General features: G+C 40.3%; 1 protein-coding gene and 1 pseudogene across 1 annotated transcript; both read left to right on the top strand.

Annotated features, from left to right (window-relative positions):
• The first annotated feature begins 5905 nt into the window (after nucleotides 1–5905).
• LOC134629804 (kelch-like protein 10) lies at nucleotides 5906–13195 on the top strand. Its single transcript, XM_063477318.1, has 4 exons — nucleotides 5906–6054; nucleotides 8888–9371; nucleotides 9937–10551; nucleotides 12884–13195. The coding sequence occupies exons 1-4, from the start codon at nucleotides 5906–5908 to the stop codon at nucleotides 13193–13195; spliced, it is 1560 nt and encodes a 519-aa protein (XP_063333388.1).
• Nucleotides 13196–16439: 3244 nt separating this feature from the next.
• LOC134629803 (kelch-like protein 10) lies at nucleotides 16440–22222 on the top strand (annotated as a pseudogene).
• Nucleotides 22223–23353: the final 1131 nt, after the last annotated feature.

Here is a 23353-nt window from a genome sequence, read left to right as displayed (position 1 = left end):
GTTCTAAACAGTTGTTTTGGCCACACCTGATGTTTTTGCAATCTCTCTGATGGGTTTGTTTTGTTTTTTCAGCCTAATGATGGCTTGCTTCACTGGTAGTGACAGCTCTTTGGATCTCATCCTGGCAGTTGACAGCAACAGGTTCAAAAAGCAAACAGCACACTTGAAATGAACTCTGGACCTTTTATTTGTTCATTGTAATTGGGGTAATGAGGGAATAACACACACCTGGCCATGGAACAGCTGAGAAGCCAATTGTCCCATTACTTTTGGTCCCTTAAGAAGTGGGAGGCACATATACAAACTGTCATAATTCCTATACTGTTCACCTGATTTGGATGTAAATACCCTCAAATAAAAGCTGGCAGTCTGCAGTTAAAGCACATCTTGTTCGTTTCATTTGGAATCCATTGTGGTTGTGTATAGAGCCAAAAATGTTAGAATTGTGTCGATGTCCCAATATTTATGGACCTGACTGTATATTTAGTTGACCTCTTTTATGGGCCTGCTAATTATGTTTTTGAATTTTGTCATTTTTGAACTTTTTGAGGGTTAAAATAAAGAAAACCCTTTTTGAAGATATTTTTTGCCTGTGTCCTCTATGCTTTGGCTGCTTGGTCCCTCACAACTGGTGGCAGCAGTGGGATCTGCCAGTTGAGGACACAGTTTTTTTTTATTTCTTTGAGGTTTTTTCACCCCCAGAAAAAAGGAAAATGTATCAGGAAGGAAAGGTGGAAAAGAAGAAAACTGAACTGTTCAGAAGGAAGCTGATGCTGAGGAGGAAATTGGAGTCTCTGAAATGGTGGAGAGCACTGAGGTTGAAGAAAGGGAGCCATCTCTGTCGGATCTGATGTCAATATTGCAAGCTCATATGGGTCAACAGGAGGCTCGGGAAGCAAGGCAAGAAGAGGTAACTGCACGACAAGAACAAACATTCAAAGCATTGCAACATCAGTTTCAGCTTTTACAGTTAGAGGTGCAGTCCCGGACATCACCAGTACCAGAGCTACCATTACCTACCACAGAGTCACCAGAGTCAAGGGAGCTACCTCACATTTCTAGTTCTCCTCAAGCTCAAGCTGAATCCAGTCAGTCATTATCAGGTCAGTTTTCATTGCATGAACCCAGACTGGAAAAGTTGACTGATAGTGATGATACTGAGCATTTTTGACTACATTTGAATGCATTGCCTTAGCATATCGTTGGGAAAAAACAGACTGGGTTTTTTGATTAATACCACTGCTAACGGGCAAGGCAAGAGGGGCATACGTTCATATGGATATTGATGACTCTCTCAGCTATGACAAAGTTAAAGCTGCAATTTTGTCCAAGTATGATGTTAACCCTGAGACCTACAGGCAGCGATTCCGTTCACTGGAAGTCAGGCTTGATGAGATCTTTTGTTAGTGGGTTAGAGGGCCACACAAAGCCAATGTGCCCAAAAACTTCAGCTAAGATGGTTCAAATGTGTTTCATGCCACGTCCACATGCTGTACATGGGCTCCAGTGTGACCAGACTTTTAAAATGATACAAATTGAAGCTAATGGAACAACTTTAAGAGCTTTACTTGATTCTGGCAGTTCTCGTACACTGATACACAGAGATCTTGTGCCCTCCAATATTGTCCGTGTTAGTGATACCATCCCCATTTGTTGTGTGCATGGAGATGAGAAGATGTACTCAACAGCTGACATGTACATTAAGGTGAATGGACAGACTTACCTTTTAAACGTTGGGGTGGTTGATAACTTGCCGTACTCAGCTATTCTGGGACGAGATTTTCCAGTGCTTTTTGATTTGTTGGAGTCAGACCAGAATCATCAATGCAATGTGACTGTTACTAGAGCCCAAGCTCAAAAATCTAGTGAAACCTCAGAAGTTTTCAGTGCCTTGCCATTTTTTAATGAGGAATGGGAAGCCTCGGAAAAGTCGCAGACAGAGGAGACAGGAGAAGTTCCAGCACCCTATAGTGCACCCAGAAATGCATACTGATCCAGACTTGCCTTTGGGAGTTCAAATTCCTGGCAATATAATAGAGTTGCAAAAAACTGATCCTAGTTTAGCTTCCTGTTTTCAGCGAGCGATAGACAAGGACCAAGTAGAGGAGGCAGGCATTAACAAAAGTGACTATGTCTTGCAAAATGGCATACTTTACCATCAGGTGGGCTCACTTCTAAAGCTAGTGGTCCCCCAAGAAGTTAGAGAAACGGTGATTAATTTGGGACACTCTATTCCCTGGGCTGGCCACCTTGGTAAGCATAAAACCACAGCTCGCATTACACAACATTTTTTCTGGCCTGGCCTTCATAGAGATGTAGCCTACTTCTGTAAGAGCTGTCCTCAGTGCCAAATGACATCCTCCAAAGTCCCTTCCAAACCACTCCAACCACTGCCTATTATTGGTACCCCATTTGAGCGCCTCGGAATGGATATTGTTGGACCCGTTGAAAGGAGTAAGTCAGGGAATCGCTATATGCTTGTAATCACTGATTATGCAACTAAATATCCAGAAGTCTTCCCACTGAAATCCATCAAGGCAAAATCAGTTGCTTTCTGCCTTGTACAGCTCTTCTCAAGAGTAGGGTTCTCACAGGAAATACTGACTGATCAGGGGAGTAACTTTATGTCCAACTCACTAAGACAGGTGTACAAGCTGGTAGGCATTAGAAGCCTGAGCACCACCCCATACCATCCTCAGACTGATGGGCTAACAGAACGGTTCAATCAGACTCTGAAGCAGATTCTCCGGAAGGTGGTAGATGAGAATAGTGCTGATTGGGATCAATGGCTTCCTTATCTTCTCTTTGCCTACAGGGAAGTACCACAAGCCTCCACCGGTTTCTCTCCGTTCGAACTTTTGTATGGGTATGCGGTACAAGGACCTCTAGCCCTGTTAAGAAACATCTGGGAGGGAGGCAAGGAAAAGAGACTCTGTTAACATTGTTTCCTATGTTGTGCAGATGAGGGAGCGACTGTAGAAAATGAGTAAGCTTGCTCAGTCAAATATGACCAAAATCCAGCAGAAGTAAAAGTTTTGGTATGACAGAGCAGCTCGTCAGAGGTCTTTTAGTCCCGGACAAAAGGTGGTGGTGCTCCTCCCCACTGACACCAACAAGCTATTGGCTAAGTGGCAAGGGCCCTTTGAGGTTCAGAAGAAATTGGGGTCCACTACTTAACAAGTGTTCATCCCTGGAAAGCCACGCTCTAGCAGGGTTCTGCACATAAATCTTTTGAAGGATTGGGTGCAGCGCCCTGAAAAGACAGCAGAAGTGATGCTCATAAGGGGTGTGCCAGAGGAAGAAGAGGTTGGTGAGCAATACTTACCTTCTGCTGATGTGGCAGACTTTGACCTTAGTCATCTGCCAGATGATAAACAGCTTCAGGTGAGAGCTGCATGCGACTCTGAGGTGTTTCAAGTGAATCCTGGCCGAACATATATTGTTGAGCATGACATTGTCATTAAAGAGGGCGTCTCAGTAAAGCGTTTGAGCTACAGGATCCCTGAACGTCTGCTGACATCCCTGAAGAAGGAAATTGACCTCATGTTGTCCTTAGGGATCATTGGGCCATCAAAGAGTGAGTGGTGTAATCCAGTGGTCCTGGTGCCAAAGAAGGATGAAAGCATGAGGTTCTGTATAGACATCAGGTACTTAAACTCAATATCATTGTTTGATTCATACCCCACGCCACGCATTGATGATTTTCTGGAACGGCTGGGGAAGGCAAAGTACTTTACCACACTTGACCTGTGCAAGAGATATTGGCAGGTGCCACTCACGGAGCGATCAAAGAAGTGGACTGCCTTTCGAACACCTTGGGGTCTCTTCCAATTTACAGTGATGCCATTCAGGCTGCATGGGGCTCCAGCAACCTTTCAGAGATTAATGGACCAAGTACCGTCTTGGCGCTGCTGGGTTGACGGTGAACTCCTCAAAGTGTGTTTTTGCCTCTGCTGAGACTGAGTACCTGGGTCATGCGATCGGGAATAGGGTGATCAAGCCTCAGGTCAGTAAGATCCAAGCCATTGAGTCTTGTCCTCTCCCACAGACAAGGAAGCAACTAAGATCCTTTTTGGGCATGGCAGGCTTTTTACGTCGGTTCATACCATGATTCTCCACCAGGGCAGCTCCACTAACGGACTTGACAGGCATCAAGTGTCCTAATCAGATTAACTGGACAGAGGAGGCTGTAGCAGCTTTCAAGGACATCAGTCAATCACTGAGTAGTGAACCAGTTTTGTACAGTCCAGACTTTAATGAGCCCTTTTTCCTTCAAACTGATGCATCTCATAGGGGTCTGGGAGCAGTGCTACTTCAAGGTTTGGAAGGAGAACGTCATCCTGTTGCTTACATCAGCCGAAAGCTGTTCCCAAGAGAGGTTCGGTATTCAACAGTGGAAAAGGAGGCCCTTGCTATCAAGTGGTTTGTGTGTCAGTTTGTGAGTTAAGTTGTGTCTCACTTTGTTTGTTTAAGTTTCTGGAAATTACTTTTCGTAGAGTTATATTTAGTTGACCTCTTTTATGGGCCTGCTAATTATGTTTTTGAATTTTGTCATTTTTGAACTTTTTGAGGGTCAAAATAAAGAAAACCCTTTTTCTACTTCACGTACATGTTCATTAGTCGTTAATAAATAGTGACACGTTTTACACTTTACAATAAGGCTCCCATTGATAGTTGCAGATATTTATAATGCACTGATAAAATACAATATTATATGTTTAAAAAATATCTTTACAAATGCCTATTGTGCTTACAAGGTAGTAACTTAGTCTGAAATGTTTAATATAGCAACTCTAGATGAAATATATAAGTGAATAGATCTCTATTTGGCAATAAACTGGTCAGGTTCTTCTCTTTCTTCTCTCTTTCTTTAATGCGTAACATTTATTAATGGTTTATAAAGTGTTTGAAGCTTAATTAATAACATAGCTATAAACTAATTATTAGCAATCTATAAGGGGAGTCTTATTGTAAAGTGGTACCCAAATGTGGGACAGGGGGGAAAAGCATAAAATGCTGTGCAGTCCCCCTACCTGCACAACATGATGGTTGAAGCAAGACCAATAACACAGCACCTTATTGCAGTAAACCAACGTGTAGACAGTGATTTGCAAAGCTGTTCATAGGAACAACCTCCCTCCATGGTGGTCTAATCTTTATTCTGATGCTGAATTGACTGATTTATGAATTTACTGTAAACATTTCTTACATTTTTCTTATTGCAAGCAGAAGGCTGTCCTGGGATTGTTCCGGCTGCCCCACTTCATTTTACAAAAACTCTAAATCAAACTCTTTCCATTTATAATTTTCTAATTTTGGGATGATGTTTTCATACACACCTCTACATCTACATCAAGCCAGGCTTGTCACATCAAACCTGCTTTTAGTCTTATATATTATATCTTTGAGCAATTGGTCAACAGCAGATCTGCTACGCGTGTGCAGTCTGTGCTCAGACAGGTGACTGCTTGCATCTGTCTGAGGTAACACTGTCAAATCCATCATTATAGCAGTCTTGTACTATATATACAGTACATATATTATAATGTTGGTCTATAAAATGTATTTAGAACACAAACCTGTGTTTTGTTTGTTTATTTGTTTGTTTTTTACTACTCTAGTACATCGGTAAAGTTCAGGAGGCTCGTTTGCAATACATTAAAACCAAATCAAAACAAAGCTTTTAAGCAATGAAAGGTTCATTTTTTAAAAAAATGTAGATTTACATTTCAAAACAATTCTATGGGGCAACTGTTGCCAAGTCATTTTGATGTCATAAGCTTCCATTCCATAATCTCACAGTTAGGTTTGATGTGGTGCTCAGAACACTTTAAGACAAACTGTATTGGATTTTAAGATAAACTTCAGACAAAAAAAACTAAGAAAAGCAGTCACAAAACTCAAGATGAGGGAAGAACAGCCTCCATACAAGTCGAGCTCGGTGTATAATGAACTCCGTTTTGAGGGGAAATTTTGTGATGCAATCATCAAAGTGGAGGATGTCGAATTTCCGGTCCACAAGATAATCCTGTGTAACTGCACCCCGTACTTCAGGTGAGTTGCTTAATTGATAATGGAGAGGAATGATGACGATTTATACCCCAGAAAAATGTAATTCATGGTCTTAGTCTGTGAAACAGTGCCAACAAAAAGGAATCATGGAGCTTTTGTGATTAAAAAAAAAAGACTTTGTCACAGTCGACTGACAGATACACCCAAAACATAATGCAAACATTTGCCAGCAGTGCAGATTTCATTTTTACCTTTAAAAAACACTGTGAAGCCCTTGGAGATTGCATGAACTAAATTCAGACAGTTTGAGCTTAAGTTTAATTTATGTGTTTTATTAAGTTACATTAATATCCTATCCACTGTTATCCACGCAGTAAAATACACCAGAGTTACTAATACTAAAAATGTTGAACTCTCGTATGCAGTTATATGCTGTGCAAAAGTTTTGAGTTGCTTCTCATGTCGTGTTTGGACATTTTTCACCCTTTTCGGTCCAGTCCTTGTACCTGACCATTTTCAGAGGAATGCTTTTGTTTTGTTTTTGTTCATTTGTTTATTTGTTTGTTAAGCCATTTAAGTCAGAAATGGTTATGGAAGGGAAACAGGGACTGTAATTGAGCAAAATGCACTGGAACTTCCATAAGGAAAGGAAACAAGCTGAGGTATGCCAAATTACAAAATAAATAGACTGAAGATCAGTGGAAACAGGTCTTATGGAGTTGAATTTAATACTTGTCATAGAGGTACAACATTGAGTGCCAAGAATCAGCTGTAAAACATGGTGGAGGCTCTGTCACTGCATTTTGTTTGGCAATAGCTTCATATACAGTGACTTGCACAAGTATTGAACTTTTCCACATTTTGTCATATTACAGACACAAACATCAATTAATTTTATTGGAATTCCACGTGAAAGACCAATACAAAGTGGTGTATACATGAGAAGTGGAACGAAAATCATACATGATTCCAAACATTTTGGAACAAATAAATAACTGAAAAGTGGGGTGTGCGTAATTATTCAGCCCCCTGAGTCAATACTTTGTAGAAACACCTTTCCTGCAATTACAGCTGCCAGTCTTTTAGGGTATGTCTCTACCAGCTTTGCACATCTAGAGACTGAAATCCTTGCCCATTCTTCTTTGCAAAACAGCTCCAGCTCAGTCAGATTAGATGGACAGCGTTTGTGAACAGCAGTTTTCAGATCTTGCCACAGATTCTCGATTGGATTTAGATCTGGACTTTGACTGGGCCATTCTAACACATGGATATGTTTTGTTTTAAACCATTCCATTGTTGCCCTGGCTTTATGTTTAAGGTTGCTGTCCTGGTGGAAGGTGAGCCTCCGCCCCAGTCTCAAGTCTTTTGCAGACTCCAACAGGTTTTCTTCCAAGACTGCCCTGTATTTGGCTCCATCCATCTTCCCATCAACTCTGACCAGCTTCCCTGTCCCTGCTGAAGAGAAGCACCCCTAGAGCATGATGCTGCCACCACCATATTTGACAGTGGGGATGGTGTGTTCAGAGTGATGTGCAGTGTTAGTTTTCTGCCACACATAGCGTTTTTTGCATTTTGGCCAAACGTTACATTTTGGTCTCATCTGACCAGAGCACCTTCTTCCACATGTTTGCTGTGTCCCCCACATGGCTTGCGGCAAACTGTAAACAGGACTTCTTATGTTTTTTTGTTAACAATGGCTTTCTTCTTGCCACTCTTCCATAAAGGCCAACTTTGTGCAGTGCACGACTAATAGTTGTCCTATGGACAGATTCCCCCACCTGAGCTGTAGATCTCTGCAGCTCGTCCAGAGTCACCATGGGCCTCTTGGCTGCATTTCTGATCAGTGCTCTCCTTGTTTGGCCTGTGAGTTTAGGTGGACGGCCTTGTCTTGGTAGGTTTACAGTTGTGCCATACTCCTTCCATTTCTGAATGATCGCTTGAACAGTGCTCCGTGGGATGTTCAAGGCTTGGGAAATCTTTTTGTAGCCTAAGCCTGCTTTAAATTTCTCAATAACTTTATCCCTGACCTGTCTGGTGTGTTCTTTGGACTTCATGGTGTTGTTGCTCCCAATATTCTCTTAGACAACTTCTGAGGCCGTCACAGAGCAGCTGTATTTGTACTGACATTAGATTACACACAGGTGCACTCTATTTAGTCATTAGCACTCATCATGTCTATGGGCAATTGACTGCACTCAGACCAAAGGGGGCTGAATAATTACACACACCCCACTTTGCAGTTATTTATTTGTAAAAAATGTTTGGAATCATGCATGATTTTTGTTCCACTTCTCACGTGTACACCACTTTGTATTGGTCTTTCATGTGGAATTCCAATAAAATTGATTCATGCTTGTGGCTGTAATGTGACAAAATGTGGAAAAGTTCAAGGGGGCCGAATACTTTTGCAAGCCACTGTACATACTGCCAATGTAATAGATCCAACACTCAAGCTCACTAAACATGTACAAACTCTGTTTTGGAGTTATATCCTCTACGGCAATACCCATATGGAAAAGAAATAGTAAAAACATATAAAAGACTTGCATAAGATGCGGCCTATTTCATATAGTGAATCATATAAGGCTTATATGATTTACTTTTCACTCTTGTATGCTTTTCATACAAGTTTCACACAAGACAGATACAAACTTTATAAGATTTATATATATCTTTTCCATATGGGTATGGACTAGACATCACAAGACTATCACAATAATCACATAGTAGCACAATGCACAATGCAATTAGGTGATCATTTCCATTCCAGTCACTTGATTTAATATATTTATCCTACTGTGCATGATATAGTTTATTATCTTGTTGCTTCCACGCCTTTTAAAATTCTCTGCTCTGTCTCCATCTCTACCCTCAGAGCTCTCTTCACCTCCTGGAGCGACACAGACAAACAGGTCTTCAACATACCTGGCTTGTCTCCTGAGATGATGGCACTCATCATTGACTTTGCATACACTGGCAGTGTTTCCGTAACGGAGGAAAACGCAGTGGAACTTCTCATGGCAGCTGATCAGCTCAATGTAATGGACATTGTAAAAATCTGCAGTGACTTCCTCGGGGAACAACTCTGCGCAGAGAACTGTGTTGGCATTTGGCAGTTCACAAAAGTACACTTATCACCCGAACTACGTGCCAAGGCCTACCACTACATCATCAGTAACTTTGAGCAGGTGGTTCTTCAGGAGGAGTTCCTGCAGCTAACTGTGGAGGAACTTGGTGATATTCTTGAAAGAGATGACCTCAATGTACAGTGTGAGAACACTGCGTATGAATCACTTATAAAGTGGATTAGCCATGTACCGGCAGAACGGGAACAACACCTCACCGCTCTGTTGTCTAAGGTGTATAAACTTCTATTACTACATTTAGTTTGGACTTAAATCTTCAGTATTTATGTCATAGATTGAGTAAATCGATCTGGGTATAAGGATGCTTTAATATCTCGAGATGTTGCTCTTTTCAGCTGTAGCCAAACCACATTTAAGCAATCCTCTTCAAGATCATTAAAACTGTATCAGAAAGCTTCACACATATTATGGAATAAATTACATTTATTTAGTTTAGCTGCTAGGCCTATGACTAAAAACTGCCCGTAACAAGTACAACCATTCTCCCCGTTTGTGTTCCGCAGCTTTATTTTATTGTATGTTATTTATTTTTTATATAAAGTTAAACTTGACACATTAGATTTAAAATTTATCTTCATTAGAACTGTGTAAAGGACCTTTGTCTATGTCGAAAAAAGGCTAATGGTGTCTCACGTTGGTCTCCTCTTGCTAGCAATAAGAAAATTAAACAACATTACAAGCATTATCCTAAAGAAGCTTGAGTTTACTAAAACTGATATAGTTCAAATTTAATGTTTCCGTTTTCTAAGTCCTATTCTCTTCTGTCATCTCTCTGTAGGTCCGACTGGGACTGATGACTTTAGACTACCTAAGGAACAATGTGCAGCGCAGTGAGCTGGTGCGGACCAATTCTGAGCGTCTGTCCATGATAAATGATGCCATCTTATTCGTACAAAATATGACCAACAGACCCTATGTGTTTCGCCTCTGTCCCCGTTTTGCTCGTCCCCGCCTGCCTCATTCCGTCCTGCTGGCCATTGGGGGATGGAGTGGCCGTGGTCCAACTAACGCCATCGAGGCCTACGATTACCAGGCTGAATGCTGGGTCAAAGTAACAAACAACCTCGAGCGCCCTCATGCCTATCATGGAGCCGCCTTCCTCAACGGGTACGTCTACTCCATTGGTGGCTTCAACAGGGTGGAGCATTGCAACAGCGTCCGTAGGTTTGACCTGACCACTCGCACCTGGAATGAGGTGGCACCCATGTACTGCCGCCGCTGCTATGTGAGCGTGACTGTGTTGAATGGGTTCATCTATGCCATGGGAGGCTACGACGGGCATGTACGACTCAGCAGTGCAGAGCGCTATCAACCTGAAATCAACCAGTGGAGTCTTATTGCATCCATGCATGAACAGAGGAGCGATGCCAGCTGCACAACACTGCACAGCCGGGTGGGTAAAGTAAAAGAGCAGGAGAGAAATAGAGTAGGATCTCAGGCACACAGGCCTAGAGACCTGTCAGCAACCTTTTGGTTACAACCAGTTGCTAGTGAAAAATATGTATTCCTCGGCTGGTTAGGGAGTGGTTGTATGAAAGACACTGACTTCTACAAATAGTTTGTGAGTGTTTGCAGACAAGTCAGAGTATTCCATGCAAACCTCTGGTGTGCTCAACAGTCTGCTAATGACCAAAGCAAACACAAGGAGGTTTGTGGTGCAACACCTTCTATGTTACAATTTCACACTAGTGGCACCCATCAACCTCCAGCTACCACTTGCCAACCAGTCAGGGAATACACAATTTTTACAGTGAAGCGAGGTGCAAGATAGGTCACAAACTGGTTTCTAAGCTAGAGTGATGAAGGCCTAAATTGAACCAAACTACACCTGTAAAACTACCTGTAAGCCTGTAATAGTGATGATAAGGAAAACAAAAGTAATTAAAAGAATTAGCTTTTTTTATTGTGAAAGGCAGGGACTAAATGTCTAAATGTCAGTCTGTATCAGAAGAATTTATAGTGTTCATGTTATGTTGATCATGTAAAAGAAAAGGCTTTTGAAAAAGCTTTTAAGTTCACAGAATATAATAGCACGCAACTAGTGAAAAACATGAACTCAGAAAAGTATAGTTCAGGGGTCAGCATCCTTATATATATATATATATATATATATATATATTTACTAAGAAAAGTAAAAATACTTAATGTCCCTTTTTTTGTCTTCAGATTTACATTTGTGGTGGATTCAATGGGAACGAGTGTCTGCAGACAGCTGAATATTACAACCCAGAGACCGACCAGTGGACGATGATCAGTCCCATGAACAGCCGCCGCAAGGGGATAGGTGTCATTGCATATGCGGATCATGTCTTTGCAGTAAGACCACAAAGTAGTGCTGACACTCACGTATCATACAAATCACATCTGTAATGTGTCTTCATCATGAAGGCTGACAGACTTGGCTGACAAAGAATTTTGCTAACTTTGTTTTGTATTTATCAATAATCAGATTCATATCCTGACCACAGGTTCAGAGAAAGCATTCTCACTCATTAATTTAACTGATTAGTGATATTTCTCCCGCATGTACTTTTTGTAAATCTGCCCCATTCCCAAAATGTTGATGATTTCACATTTCCTCATCGTTCCACTAGGGCATAGGTGTCAAACTCTGGCCCGCGGGCCAAATTTGGCCCGCAGCCCAATTACATTTGGATCGCGAAGCCATACAAAATTACTATTAGAGCTGGCCTGCCGGTATTACACGGTGCACGTACTGCTAATACTACAATTCCCAGAATGCTCTGTTGGTGTTTTGGCGCACCAGTCACGACAGGACCCATTAGCACCCTCTCCTCTGTTGACCATAGTCATAGCAACCATGCAAATACTGCCATGCTACCTATACCAAAATGGCAAAAAGAAAGGCAGAAAACAGGAGCTTTCTGGACAGGTGGGAGAATATGATGAAAATTTGATGAATGATAAAATGATAAAATTTAATTCAGAAGGCTGCAAATACAATTTTTATTTAAGAAATGAATTCCACTGATGTGTTATTTAATTGGAATTTTGATTTTGCGTGTGTGCAATATTAAGTTATATATACGTTTATATAAGTTATATATATTGTTTAGTATTAAGCTTTGCTTGTTCCATATTCAGTTTTTCAGCAAAACTTGTTTGAGTCCATAAAAAAAGATTCCTTGTAATATTTGGAGAAAGACTTTTTTTAATGAATATTAATGTTAGCCCGCGACTTTGATCCAGTTTTGAATTTTGGCCCACTGTGTATTTGAGTTTGACACCCCTGCACTAGGGGAAATATTTTAGAGACAATTTCAAACTCCAACACCTTTAGAAAAATAAGCAAAGTGATTAGCATTGATTCTCTGGGGACAGTAGGTATTTTAGCTGTAAATTTGTCCTGCTATTTGCCTTAAAACCACTGATATAGTTGTTTTGCAGCTACACCCTTTGGTAAAAAGCAAAGATTGTGTAGTCTCACCTTCGGTGACACACTTCTTTGTTTAGCTAGCTACTCTTGAAGATTTATTTTCTATTCACACTAAGTCTTTATTCAAAAACAGAAAAAATTATTATCAGCAGAATGCAGTGACCTTATCCTGGTGCTGACCCCAACGCCTGTCAGGGATACTTTAATCTATTATAGGAAGAAAGGACTGAAACGCAATGCTCCTTTTTAAACTAAAGGCAAAAGAGCTGTGAAGACAACTGAAAACATAAATACTTCACAATCATTTCACCCATGCATTTACTTTTAGGTTGGTGGCTTCGATGGAAACAACCGTCTGCGCACCGCTGAGGCTTACAACCCGCAAACCAATACGTGGAACCTCGTGTCCTCTATGTTGACCCGCCGCAGCAACTTTGGCATTGCGGTAATCAATGATCGCCTCTTTGCTGTCGGGGGCTTCAACGGCGTCACCACCATTTTCAAAGTTGAGTACTACGACACTTTAACCAACCGGTGGTTTAAAGCGCGTCACATGGGGATTTTCCGCAGTGCCCTGAGCTGCTGTGTGGTGTCCGGACATCCCAACCTGTCTGATTACACATTCCACGTGACATCCTGACACTTTTAAATGTGTCAGAAGAAGCAGCGGATTCAGCGGAGTCCACGTAACACCTTTAAAATGCAGTACTGCCGTGTATCAACATCTGGGACTGCAACATGAAGGACTGAAATAAATCTTTAGAACATCAAACCGCTGATGAACTGGACTTTTTTTGTAGTTTCTTCAAAAACTTTAAGTGTGTGTGTGAGGAGGCCGTGCACTGCAGATACTGGGTTTCATCAAGAGATGAATTGCAACAATAACAAATTTAAAAGATTTTTTAATTCCCTGTAAGGTATGGCTGCTGAGTAGCCATAACAGACACGCACAAAGGGTGACCAGATCACGATAAGTCGCGTGTGGGACTTTTCCAACTCTTCCTAGGTAAACACAACAAGAATAAAGGGAAGTAACCTCTGCCTTATTATTTCAGCTGCGGTTCTGTCTAGTAACAGACTTTAGGTTTGAGTAGGGATGTATCCATAGGTCTTTTTTGAGCAATTTCTGACAATTTATGAATCTTTAACAAATATGACACACATATACTGTGTTGCTTCACACAATCTTTTCTCTTGTGTGAAACAGAAAAATAACTCTATTTCTCAGTGTGTACTTCATCTGCTTTGTGGTATTTTTCACTATATTGCATAGAATTAAATATTTGTTTATGATAAAAAGCATGACCTTTTTATTTACTAAGGAAAATCTGGTCTTTATGTGTTCAGGGAGGTTGCTGTGGTCTGCTCTCAGATCCACTATCCACTGAGCATTGCTGTTATGAGTTGTGTCCTTCTCCCACATGCTCTTCCAGTATTGCTCCTTCTCCATCCTTGGTGGTGCTGTTCTCATATTGTTCCCCTGCCACTAGGGATGGGTATTGATAAGATTTTCACGATTCCGATTCCATTTTCGATTCTGTATAACGATTCGATTCTTTATCGATTCTCTTATCGATTCCTTTTTTTTAAAAAAGGAGAACACTAAGGTCGATTAGCTTAGAACTTTGTTTTATATCTTCTCTTTGAACAACATAGAAATTTAGGAGTAGCATGGCCTTACAAACCCAACAGTGAGATCTTAAGAGATCCAGCCTATGGCTCTTCAATGGGGTGTCACAGGGTCCCCGGGGAAAAAATTGTAAATGTAAAATAAAATAAATATTCTTCCGTAGCAATAACAAAGTATAACATAAATTATTCTGTAGCAATTACACAAGAATATCCAGTAATCTCCCTGCCTACAATTAAACACATTCACTTACCGAAAATCGGGGGCATCTGGTGTGGCAAATACCTTTTACCACAAACTTAGTCTCTGCTCGGTGACATTCTGGCCTGAAAGGAGACGCTACCGGTAGACTGCAGCCAGAACTGCCAGCATCTGAGCCATCCAGACTCTGTCTGTCTCTCTCATCATGGTCACCTAAATGCACAGTAATGGCAGGTTTTGTAATAAAGCAGATCGCGCTAACATAATATGCACTGTTAGTTGATTATTTACCTGCCGCATTAACGGGAGAGGACGTGCAAACGTTACCGCTGCTGCTGGGTTGAGATTCACGAGTCCGGAGCGGAATTAAAAAGACGACATTCATTTAAGGTTATCGCCTGTTTTGTGAGCAAATGCTTTTGCATATTCGTAGTGTTTCCTCCTCCTATCTACTTTGCAAGTATTGCAAGTTGCCCTGTTGTCATCCGTTCTCGTAAAGTATGACCAAACTTTTTAGCGTTTGAGCCGCCATGTTTCCTGCCAGGTAAATGAGTAATGACTGCTTGCAACTGTCTAAGGTAAGCACCATCATTATAGCAGTCTTGTACTATATATACAGTACATATATTATAGTGTTGGTCTATAAAATGTATTTAGAACACAAACCTGTGTTTTGTTTGTTTATTTGTTTGTTTTTTACTACTCTAGTACATCGGTAAAGTTCAGGAGTCCATTTTCCCACCTGGATAAAAGTCTAATACAATCCAAGAAAACAGCTTAACCATGAATCATGCTATGTAATATCTGTGTTAGGCACTACCACGTATTTTTAGACTCATATTTTTAATAACAACTATTTTGGCTTGTGTAGTAGGAAGAGTACCGGGGAAATAATGAAATGTACACGAAAAGGTGTGGCAATGAGCTCGCATGCATAAAAGCTAAATATGAGCTAAATATGATATTGTAGTCCATAAGTAAATTGATCAACTTCTAAGTGGGTTCAGAAGTGCTTATTGTACCCATTGACCTCTGTGAAGCAAACATACAAAATGCTGTGTGCTATCTGTGAGGCTCGTTTGCAATACATTAAAACCAAATCAAAACAAAGCTTTTGAGCAAAGAAAGGTTCATTTTTTAAAAAATATACATTTCAAAATCTAATCTTTATTCTGATGCTGAATTGACTGATTTATGAATTTACTGTAAACATTTCTTACATTTTTCTTATTGCAAGCAGAAGGCTGTCCTGGGATTGTTCCTGCTGCCCCACTTCATTTTATAAAGACTCTAAATCAAACTCTTTCCATTATAATTTTTAAATTTTGGGATGATGTTTTCATACACACCTATACATCTACATCAAACCAGGCTTGTCACATAAAACCTGCTTTTAGTCTTATATATTATATCTTTGAGCAATTGGTCAACAACAGATCTGATACGCGTGTGCAGTCTGTGCTCAGACAGGTGACTGCTTGCATCTGTCTGAGGTAACACTGTCAAGCACCATCATTATAGCAGTCTTGTACTATATATACAGTACATATATTATAGTGTTGGTCTATAAAATGTATTTAGAACACAAACCTGTGTTTTGTTTGTTTATTTGTTTGTTTTTTACTACTCTAGTACATTGGTAAAGTTCAGGAGTCCATTTTTCCACCTGGATAAAAGTCTAATACAATCCAAGAAAACAGCTTAGCCATGAATCATGCTATGTAATATCTGTGTTTGGCACTGCCATGTATTTTTAGACTCATAATTTTAATAACAAATATTTTGGCTTGTGTAGTAGGGAAAGTACCGGTAAAATAATGAAATGTACACGAAAAAGTGTGGCAATGAGCTTGCATGCATAAAAGCTAAATATGAGCTAAATATGATATTGTAGTCCATAAGTTGACCTCTGTGAAGCAAACATGCTGTGTGCTATCTGTGATGCTCATTTGCAATACATTAAAACCAAATCAAAACAAAGCTTTTGAGCAATGAAAGGTTCATTTTATTTAAAAATGTAGATTTACATTTCAAAACAATTCTATGGGGCAACTGTTGCCAAGTCATTTTGATGCCATTCCATAATCTCACAGTTAGGTTTGATGTGGTGCTCAGAACACTTTAAGACAAACTGTATTGGATTGTAAGACAAACTTCAGACAAAAAAAAACTAAGAAAAGCAGTCACAAAACTCAAGATGAGGGAAGAACAGCCTCCATACAAGTCGAGCTCGGTGTATAATGAACTCCGTTTTGAGGGGAAATTTTGTGATGCAATCATCAAAGTGGAGGATGTCGAATTTCCGGTCCACAAGATAATCCTGTGTAACTGCACCCCGTCGTTCAGGTGAGTTGCTTACCTGATAATGGGGAGGAATGATGACGATTTATACCCCAGAAAAATGTAATTCATGGTCTTAGTCTGTGAAACAGTGCCAACAAAAAGGAATCATGGAGCTTTTGTGATAAAAAGACGGTCACAGTCAACTGACAGATATACCCAAAACATAACGCAAACATTTGCCAGCAGTGCAGATTTCATTTTTACCTTCACACAGCTCCAGATTCTAGTTCAGTAAATGTGCCATTTAAAAGACACTGTGAAGCACTTGGTGATTGCATGAACTAAATTCAGACAGTTTGAGCTTAAGTTTAATTTATGTGTTTTATTAAGTTACATTAATATCTTATCCACTGTTTTCCACACAGTAAAATACACCAGAGTTACTAATACTAAAAAGGTTGAACTCTGTTATGCAGTTATATGCTGTGCAAAAGTTTTGAGTTGCCTCTCATGTCTTTATGTTTTGCTTTGAACTAGACGATTTTTTAAAGGTACACTTGAACAATAGTTCTCGGTGGCTTTATTGAAGACTTTCAAAGGTTTTCTTTGGACATTTTTCACCCTTTTCGGTCCAGTCCTTGTACCTGACCGTTTTCAGAGGAATGCTTTTGTTTTGCTTTGTTTTTGTTTGTTTGTTTATTTGTTTGTTAAACCATTCAATGCTGATCTATGAAAAAGGAAACCGGCTGAGGTATGCCAAATTACACAATAACTAGACTGAAGATCAGTGGAAACAGGCCTTATGGAGTTCATTTAAATATTTGTCACAGAGGTACAACATGAGTGCCTAGAATCAGCTGTAAAACATGGTGGAGGCTCTGTCACTGCATTTTGTTCGACAATAGCTTCATATACATACTGCCAATGTAATAAATCCAACACTCAAGCTCACTAAACATGTACAAACTCTGTTTTGGAGTTATATCCTCTACGGCAATATGGACTAGACATGAAAAGACTATCACAATAATCACATAGTAACACATGCTATTAGGTGATCATTTCCATTCCAGTCAATTGATTTTATATATTTATCCTACTTGTGCATGACATGGTTTATTATCTTGTTGCTTCCACGCCTTTTAAAATTCTCTGCTCTGTCTCCATCTCTACCCTCAGAGCTCTCTTCACCACCTCGAGCGACCCAGACAAACAGGTCTTCAACATACCTGGCTTGTCTCCTGAGATGATGGCACTCATCATTGACTTTGCATACACTGGCAGTGTTTCCGTAACGGAGGAAAACGCAGTGGAACTTCTCATGGCAGCTGATCAGCTCAATGTAATGGACATTGTAAAAATCTGCAGTGACTTCCTCGGGGAACAACTCTGCGCAGAGAACTGTGTTGGCATTTGGCAGTTCACAAAAGTACACTTATCACCCGAACTACGTGCCAAGGCCTACCACTACATCATCAGTAACTTTGAGCAGGTGGTTCTTCAGGAGGAGTTCCTGCAGCTAACTGTGGAGGAACTTGGTGATATTCTTGAAAGAGATGACCTCAATGTACAGTGTGAGAACACTGCGTATGAAGCACTTATAAAGTGGATTAGCCATGAACCTGCAGAACGGGAACAACACCTCACCGCTCTGTTGTCTAAGGTGTATAAACTTCTATTACTACATTTAGTTTGGACTTAAATCTTCAGCATTTATGTCATAGATTGAGTAAATCGATCTGGGTATAAGGATGCTTTAATATCTCGAGATGTTGCTCTTTTCAGCTGTAGCCAAACCACATTTAAGCAATCCTCTTCAAGATCATTACAACTGTATCAGAAAGCTTCACACATATTATGGAATAAATTACATTTATTTAGTTTAGCTGCTAGGCCTATGACTAAACACTGTCCGTAACAAGTACAACCATTCTCCCCGTTTGTGTTCCGCAGCTTTATTTTATTGTATGTTATTTATTTTTTATATAAAGTTAAACTTGACACATTAGATTTAAAATTTATCTTCATTAGAACTGTGTAAAGGACCTTTGTCTATGTCGAAAAAAGGCTAATGGTGTCTCACGTTGGTCTCCTCTTGCTAGCAATAAGAAAATTAAACAACATTACAAGCATTATCCTAAAGAAGCTTGAGTTTACTAAAACTGATATAGTTCAAATTTAATGTTTCCATTGTCTAAGTCCTATTCTCTTCTGTCATCTCTCTGTAGGTCCGACTGGGACTGATGACTTTAGACTACCTAAGGAACAATGTGCGGCGCAGTGAGCTGGTGTGGACCAATTCTGAGCGTCTGTCCATGATAAATGATGCCATCTTATTCGTACAAAATATGACCAACAGACCCTATGTGTTTCGCCTCTGTCCCCGTTTTGCTCGTCCCCGCTAGCCTCATTCCGTCCTGCTGGCCATTGGGGGATGGAGTGGCCGTGGTCCAACTAACGCCATCGAGGCCTACGATTACCAGGCTGAATGCTGCGTCAAAGTAACAAACAACCTCGAGCGCCCTCGTGCCTATCATGGAGCCGCCTTCCTCAACGGGTACGTCTACTCCATTGGTGGCTTCAACAGGGTGGAGCATTGCAACAGCGTCCGTAGGTTTGACCTGACCACTCGCACCTGGAATGAGGTGGCACCCATGTACTGCCGCCGCTGCTATGTGAGCGTGACTGTGTTGAATGGGTTCATCTATGCCATGGGAGGCTACGACGGGCATGTACGACTCAGCAGTGCAGAGCGCTATCAACCTGAAATCAACCAGTGGAGTCTTATTGCATCCATGCATGAACAGAGGAGCGATGCCAGCTGCACAACACTGCACAGCCGGGTGGGTAAAGTAAAAGAGCAGGAGAGAAATAGAGTAGGGTCTCAGGCACACAGGCCTAGAGACCTGTCAGCAACCTTTTGGTTACAACCAGTTGCTAGTGAAAAATATGTATTCCTCGGCTGGTTAGGGAGTGGTTGTATGAAAGACACTGATTTCTACAAATAGTTTGTGAGTGTTTGCAGACAAGTCAGAGTATTCCATGCAAACCTCTGGTGTGCTCAACAGTCTGCTAATGACCAAAGCAAACACAAGGAGGTTTGTGGTGCAACACCTTCTATGTTACAATTTCACACTAGTGGCACCCATCAACCTCCAGCTACCACTTGCCAACCAGTCAGGGAATACACAATTTTTACAGTGAAGCGAGGTGCAAGATAGGTCACAAACTGGTTTCTAAGCTAGAGTGATGAAGGCCTAAATTGAACCAAACTACACCTGTAAAACTACCTGTAAGCCTGTAATAGTGATGATAAGGAAAACAAAAGTAATTAAAAGAATTAGCTCTTTTTATTGTGAAAGGCAGGGACTAAATGTCTAAATGTCAGTCTGTATCAGAAGAATTTATAGTGTTCATGTTATGTTGATCATGTAAAAGAAAAGGCTTTTGAAAAAGCTTTTAAGTTCACAGAATATAATAGCACGCAACTAGTGAAAAACATGAACTCAGAAAAGTATAGTTCAGGGGTCAGCATCCTTATATATATATATATATATTTACTAAGAAAAGTAAAAATACTTAATGTCCCTTTTTTTGTCTTCAGATTTACATTTGTGGTGGATTCAATGGGAATGAGTGTCTGCAGACAGCTGAATATTACAACCCAGAGACCGACCAGTGGACGATGATCAGTCCCATGAACAGCCGCCGCAAGGGGATAGGTGTCATTGCATATGCGGATCATGTCTTTGCAGTAAGACCACAAAGTAGTGCTGACACTCACGTATCATACAAATCACATCTGTAATGTGTCTTCATCATGAAGGCTGACAGACTTGGCTGACAAAGAATTTTGCTAACTTTGTTTTGTATTTATCAATAATCAGATTCATATCCTGACCACAGGTTCAGAGAAAGCATTCTCACTCATTAATTTAACTGATTAGTGATATTTCTCCCGCATGTATTTTTTGTAAATCTGCCCCATTCCCAAAATGTTGATGATTTCACATTTCCTCATCGTTCCACTAGGGCATAGGTGTCAAACTCTGGCCCGCGGGCCAAATTTGGCCCGCAGCCCAATTACATTTGGCCCGCGAAGCCATACAAAATTACTATTAGAGCTGGCCTGCCGGTATTACACGGTGCACGTACTGCTAATACTACAATTCCCAGAATGCTCTGTTGGTGTTTTGGCGCATCAGTCACGACAGGACCCATTAGCACCCTCTCCTCTGTTGACCATAGTCATAGCAACCATGCAAATACTGCCATGCTACCTATACCAAAATGGCAAAAAGAAAGGCAGAAAACAGGAGCTTTCTGGACAGGTGGGAGAATATGATGAAAATTTGATGAATGATAAAATGATAAAATTTAATTCAGAAGGCTGCAAATACAATTTTTATTTAAGAAATGAATTCCACTGATGTGTTATTTAATTGGAATTTTGATTTTGCGTGTGTGCAATATTAAGTTATATATACGTTTATATAAGTTATATATATTGTTTAGTATTAAGCTTTGCTTGTTCCATATTCAGTTTTTCAGCAAAACTTGTTTGAGTCCATAAAAAAAGATTCCTTGTAATATTTGGAGAAAGACTTTTTTTAATGAATATTAATGTTAGCCCGCGACTTTGATCCAGTTTTGAATTTTGGCCCACTGTGTATTTGAGTTTGACACCCCTGCACTAGGGGAAATATTTTAGAGACAATTTCAAACTCCAACACCTTTAGAAAAATAAGCAAAGTGATTAGCATTGATTCTCTGGGGACAGTAGGTATTTTAGCTGTAAATTTGTCCTGCTATTTGCCTTAAAACCACTGATATAGTTGTTTTGCAGCTACACCCTTTGGTAAAAAGCAAAGATTGTGTAGTCTCACCTTCGGTGACACACTTCTTTGTTTAGCTAGCTACTCTTGAAGATTTATTTTCTATTCACACTAAGTCTTTATTCAAAAACAGAAAAAATTATTATCAGCAGAATGCAGTGACCTTATCCTGGTGCTGACCTCGGGGTCTTTGATCAGGCTTTTAGGCCCCAACGCCTGTCAGGGATACTTTAATCTATTATAGGAAGAAAGGACTGAAACGCAATGCTCCTTTTTAAACTAAAGGCAAAAGAGCTGTGAAGACAACTGAAAACATAAATACTTCACAATCATTTCACCCATGCATTTACTTTTAGGTTGGTGGCTTCGATGGAAACAACCGTCTGCGCACCGCTGAGGCTTACAACCCGCAAACCAATACGTGGAACCTCGTGTCCTCTATGTTGACCCGCCGCAGCAACTTTGGCATTGCAGTAATCAATGATCGCCTCTTTGTTGTCGGGGGCTTCAACGGCGTCACCACCATTTTCAAAGTTGAGTACTACGACACTTTAACCAACCGGTGGTTTAAAGCGCGTCACATGGGGATTTTACGCAGTGCCCTGAGCTGCTGTGTGGTGTCCGGACATCCCAACCTGTCTGATTACACATTCCACGTGACATCCTGACACTTTTAAATGTGTCAGAAGAAGCAGCGGATTCAGCGGAGTCCACGTAACACCTTTAAAATGCAGTACTGCCGTGTATCAACATCTGGGACTGCAACATGAAGGACTGAAATAAATCTTTAGAACATCAAACCGCTGATGAACTGGACTTTTTTTGTAGTTTCTTCAAAAACTTTAAGTGTGTGTGTGAGGAGGCCGTGCACTGCAGATACTGGGTTTCATCAAGAGATGAATTGCAACAATAACAAATTTAAAAGATTTTTTAATTCCCTGTAAGGTATGGCTGCTGAGTAGCCATAACAGACACGCACAAAGGGTGACCAGATCACGATAAGTCGCGTGTGGGACTTTTCCAACTCTTCCTAGGTAAACACAACAAGAATAAAGGGAAGTAACCTCTGCCTTATTATTTCAGCTGCGGTTCTGTCTAGTAACAGACTTTAGGTTTGAGTAGGGATGTATCCATAGGTCTTTTTTGAGCAATTTCTGACAATTTATGAATCTTTAACAAATATTTCACACATATACTGTGTTGCTTCACACAATCTTTTCTCTTGTGTGAAACAGAAAAATAACTCTATTTCTCAGTGTGTACTTCATCTGCTTTGTGGTATTTTTCACTATATTGCATAGAATTAAATATTTGTTTATGATAAAAAGCATGACCTTTTTATTTACTAAGGAAAATCTGGTCTTTATGTGTTCAGGGAGGTTGCTGTGGTCTGCTCTCAGATCCACTATCCACTGAGCATTGCTGTTATGAGTTGTGTCCTTCTCCCACATGCTCTTCCAGTATTGCTCCTTCTCCATCCTTGGTGGTGCTGTTCTCATATTGTTCCCCTGCCACTAGGGATGGGTATTGATAAGATTTTCACGATTCCGATTCCATTTTCGATTCTGTATAACGATTCGATTCTTTATCGATTCCTTTTTTTTTAAAAAGGAGAACACTAAGGTCGATTAGCTTAGAACTTTGTTTTATATCTTCTCTTTGAACAACATAGAAATTTAGGAGTAGCATGGCCTTACAAACCCAACAGTGAGATCTTAAGAGATCCAGCCTATGGCTCTTCAATGGGGTGTCACAGGGTCCCCGGGGAAAAAATTGTAAATGTAAAATAAAATAAATATTCTTCCGTAGCAATAACAAAGTATAACATAAATTATTCTGTAGCAATTAC

Source organism: Pelmatolapia mariae, linkage group LG6, assembly GCF_036321145.2.
Source record: "Pelmatolapia mariae isolate MD_Pm_ZW linkage group LG6, Pm_UMD_F_2, whole genome shotgun sequence".
NCBI classification, from domain to species: domain Eukaryota; kingdom Metazoa; phylum Chordata; class Actinopteri; order Cichliformes; family Cichlidae; genus Pelmatolapia; species Pelmatolapia mariae.
The sequence above is the reverse complement of the archived record's forward strand: the minus strand, read 5'-3'. Positions and strand labels throughout refer to the sequence as shown.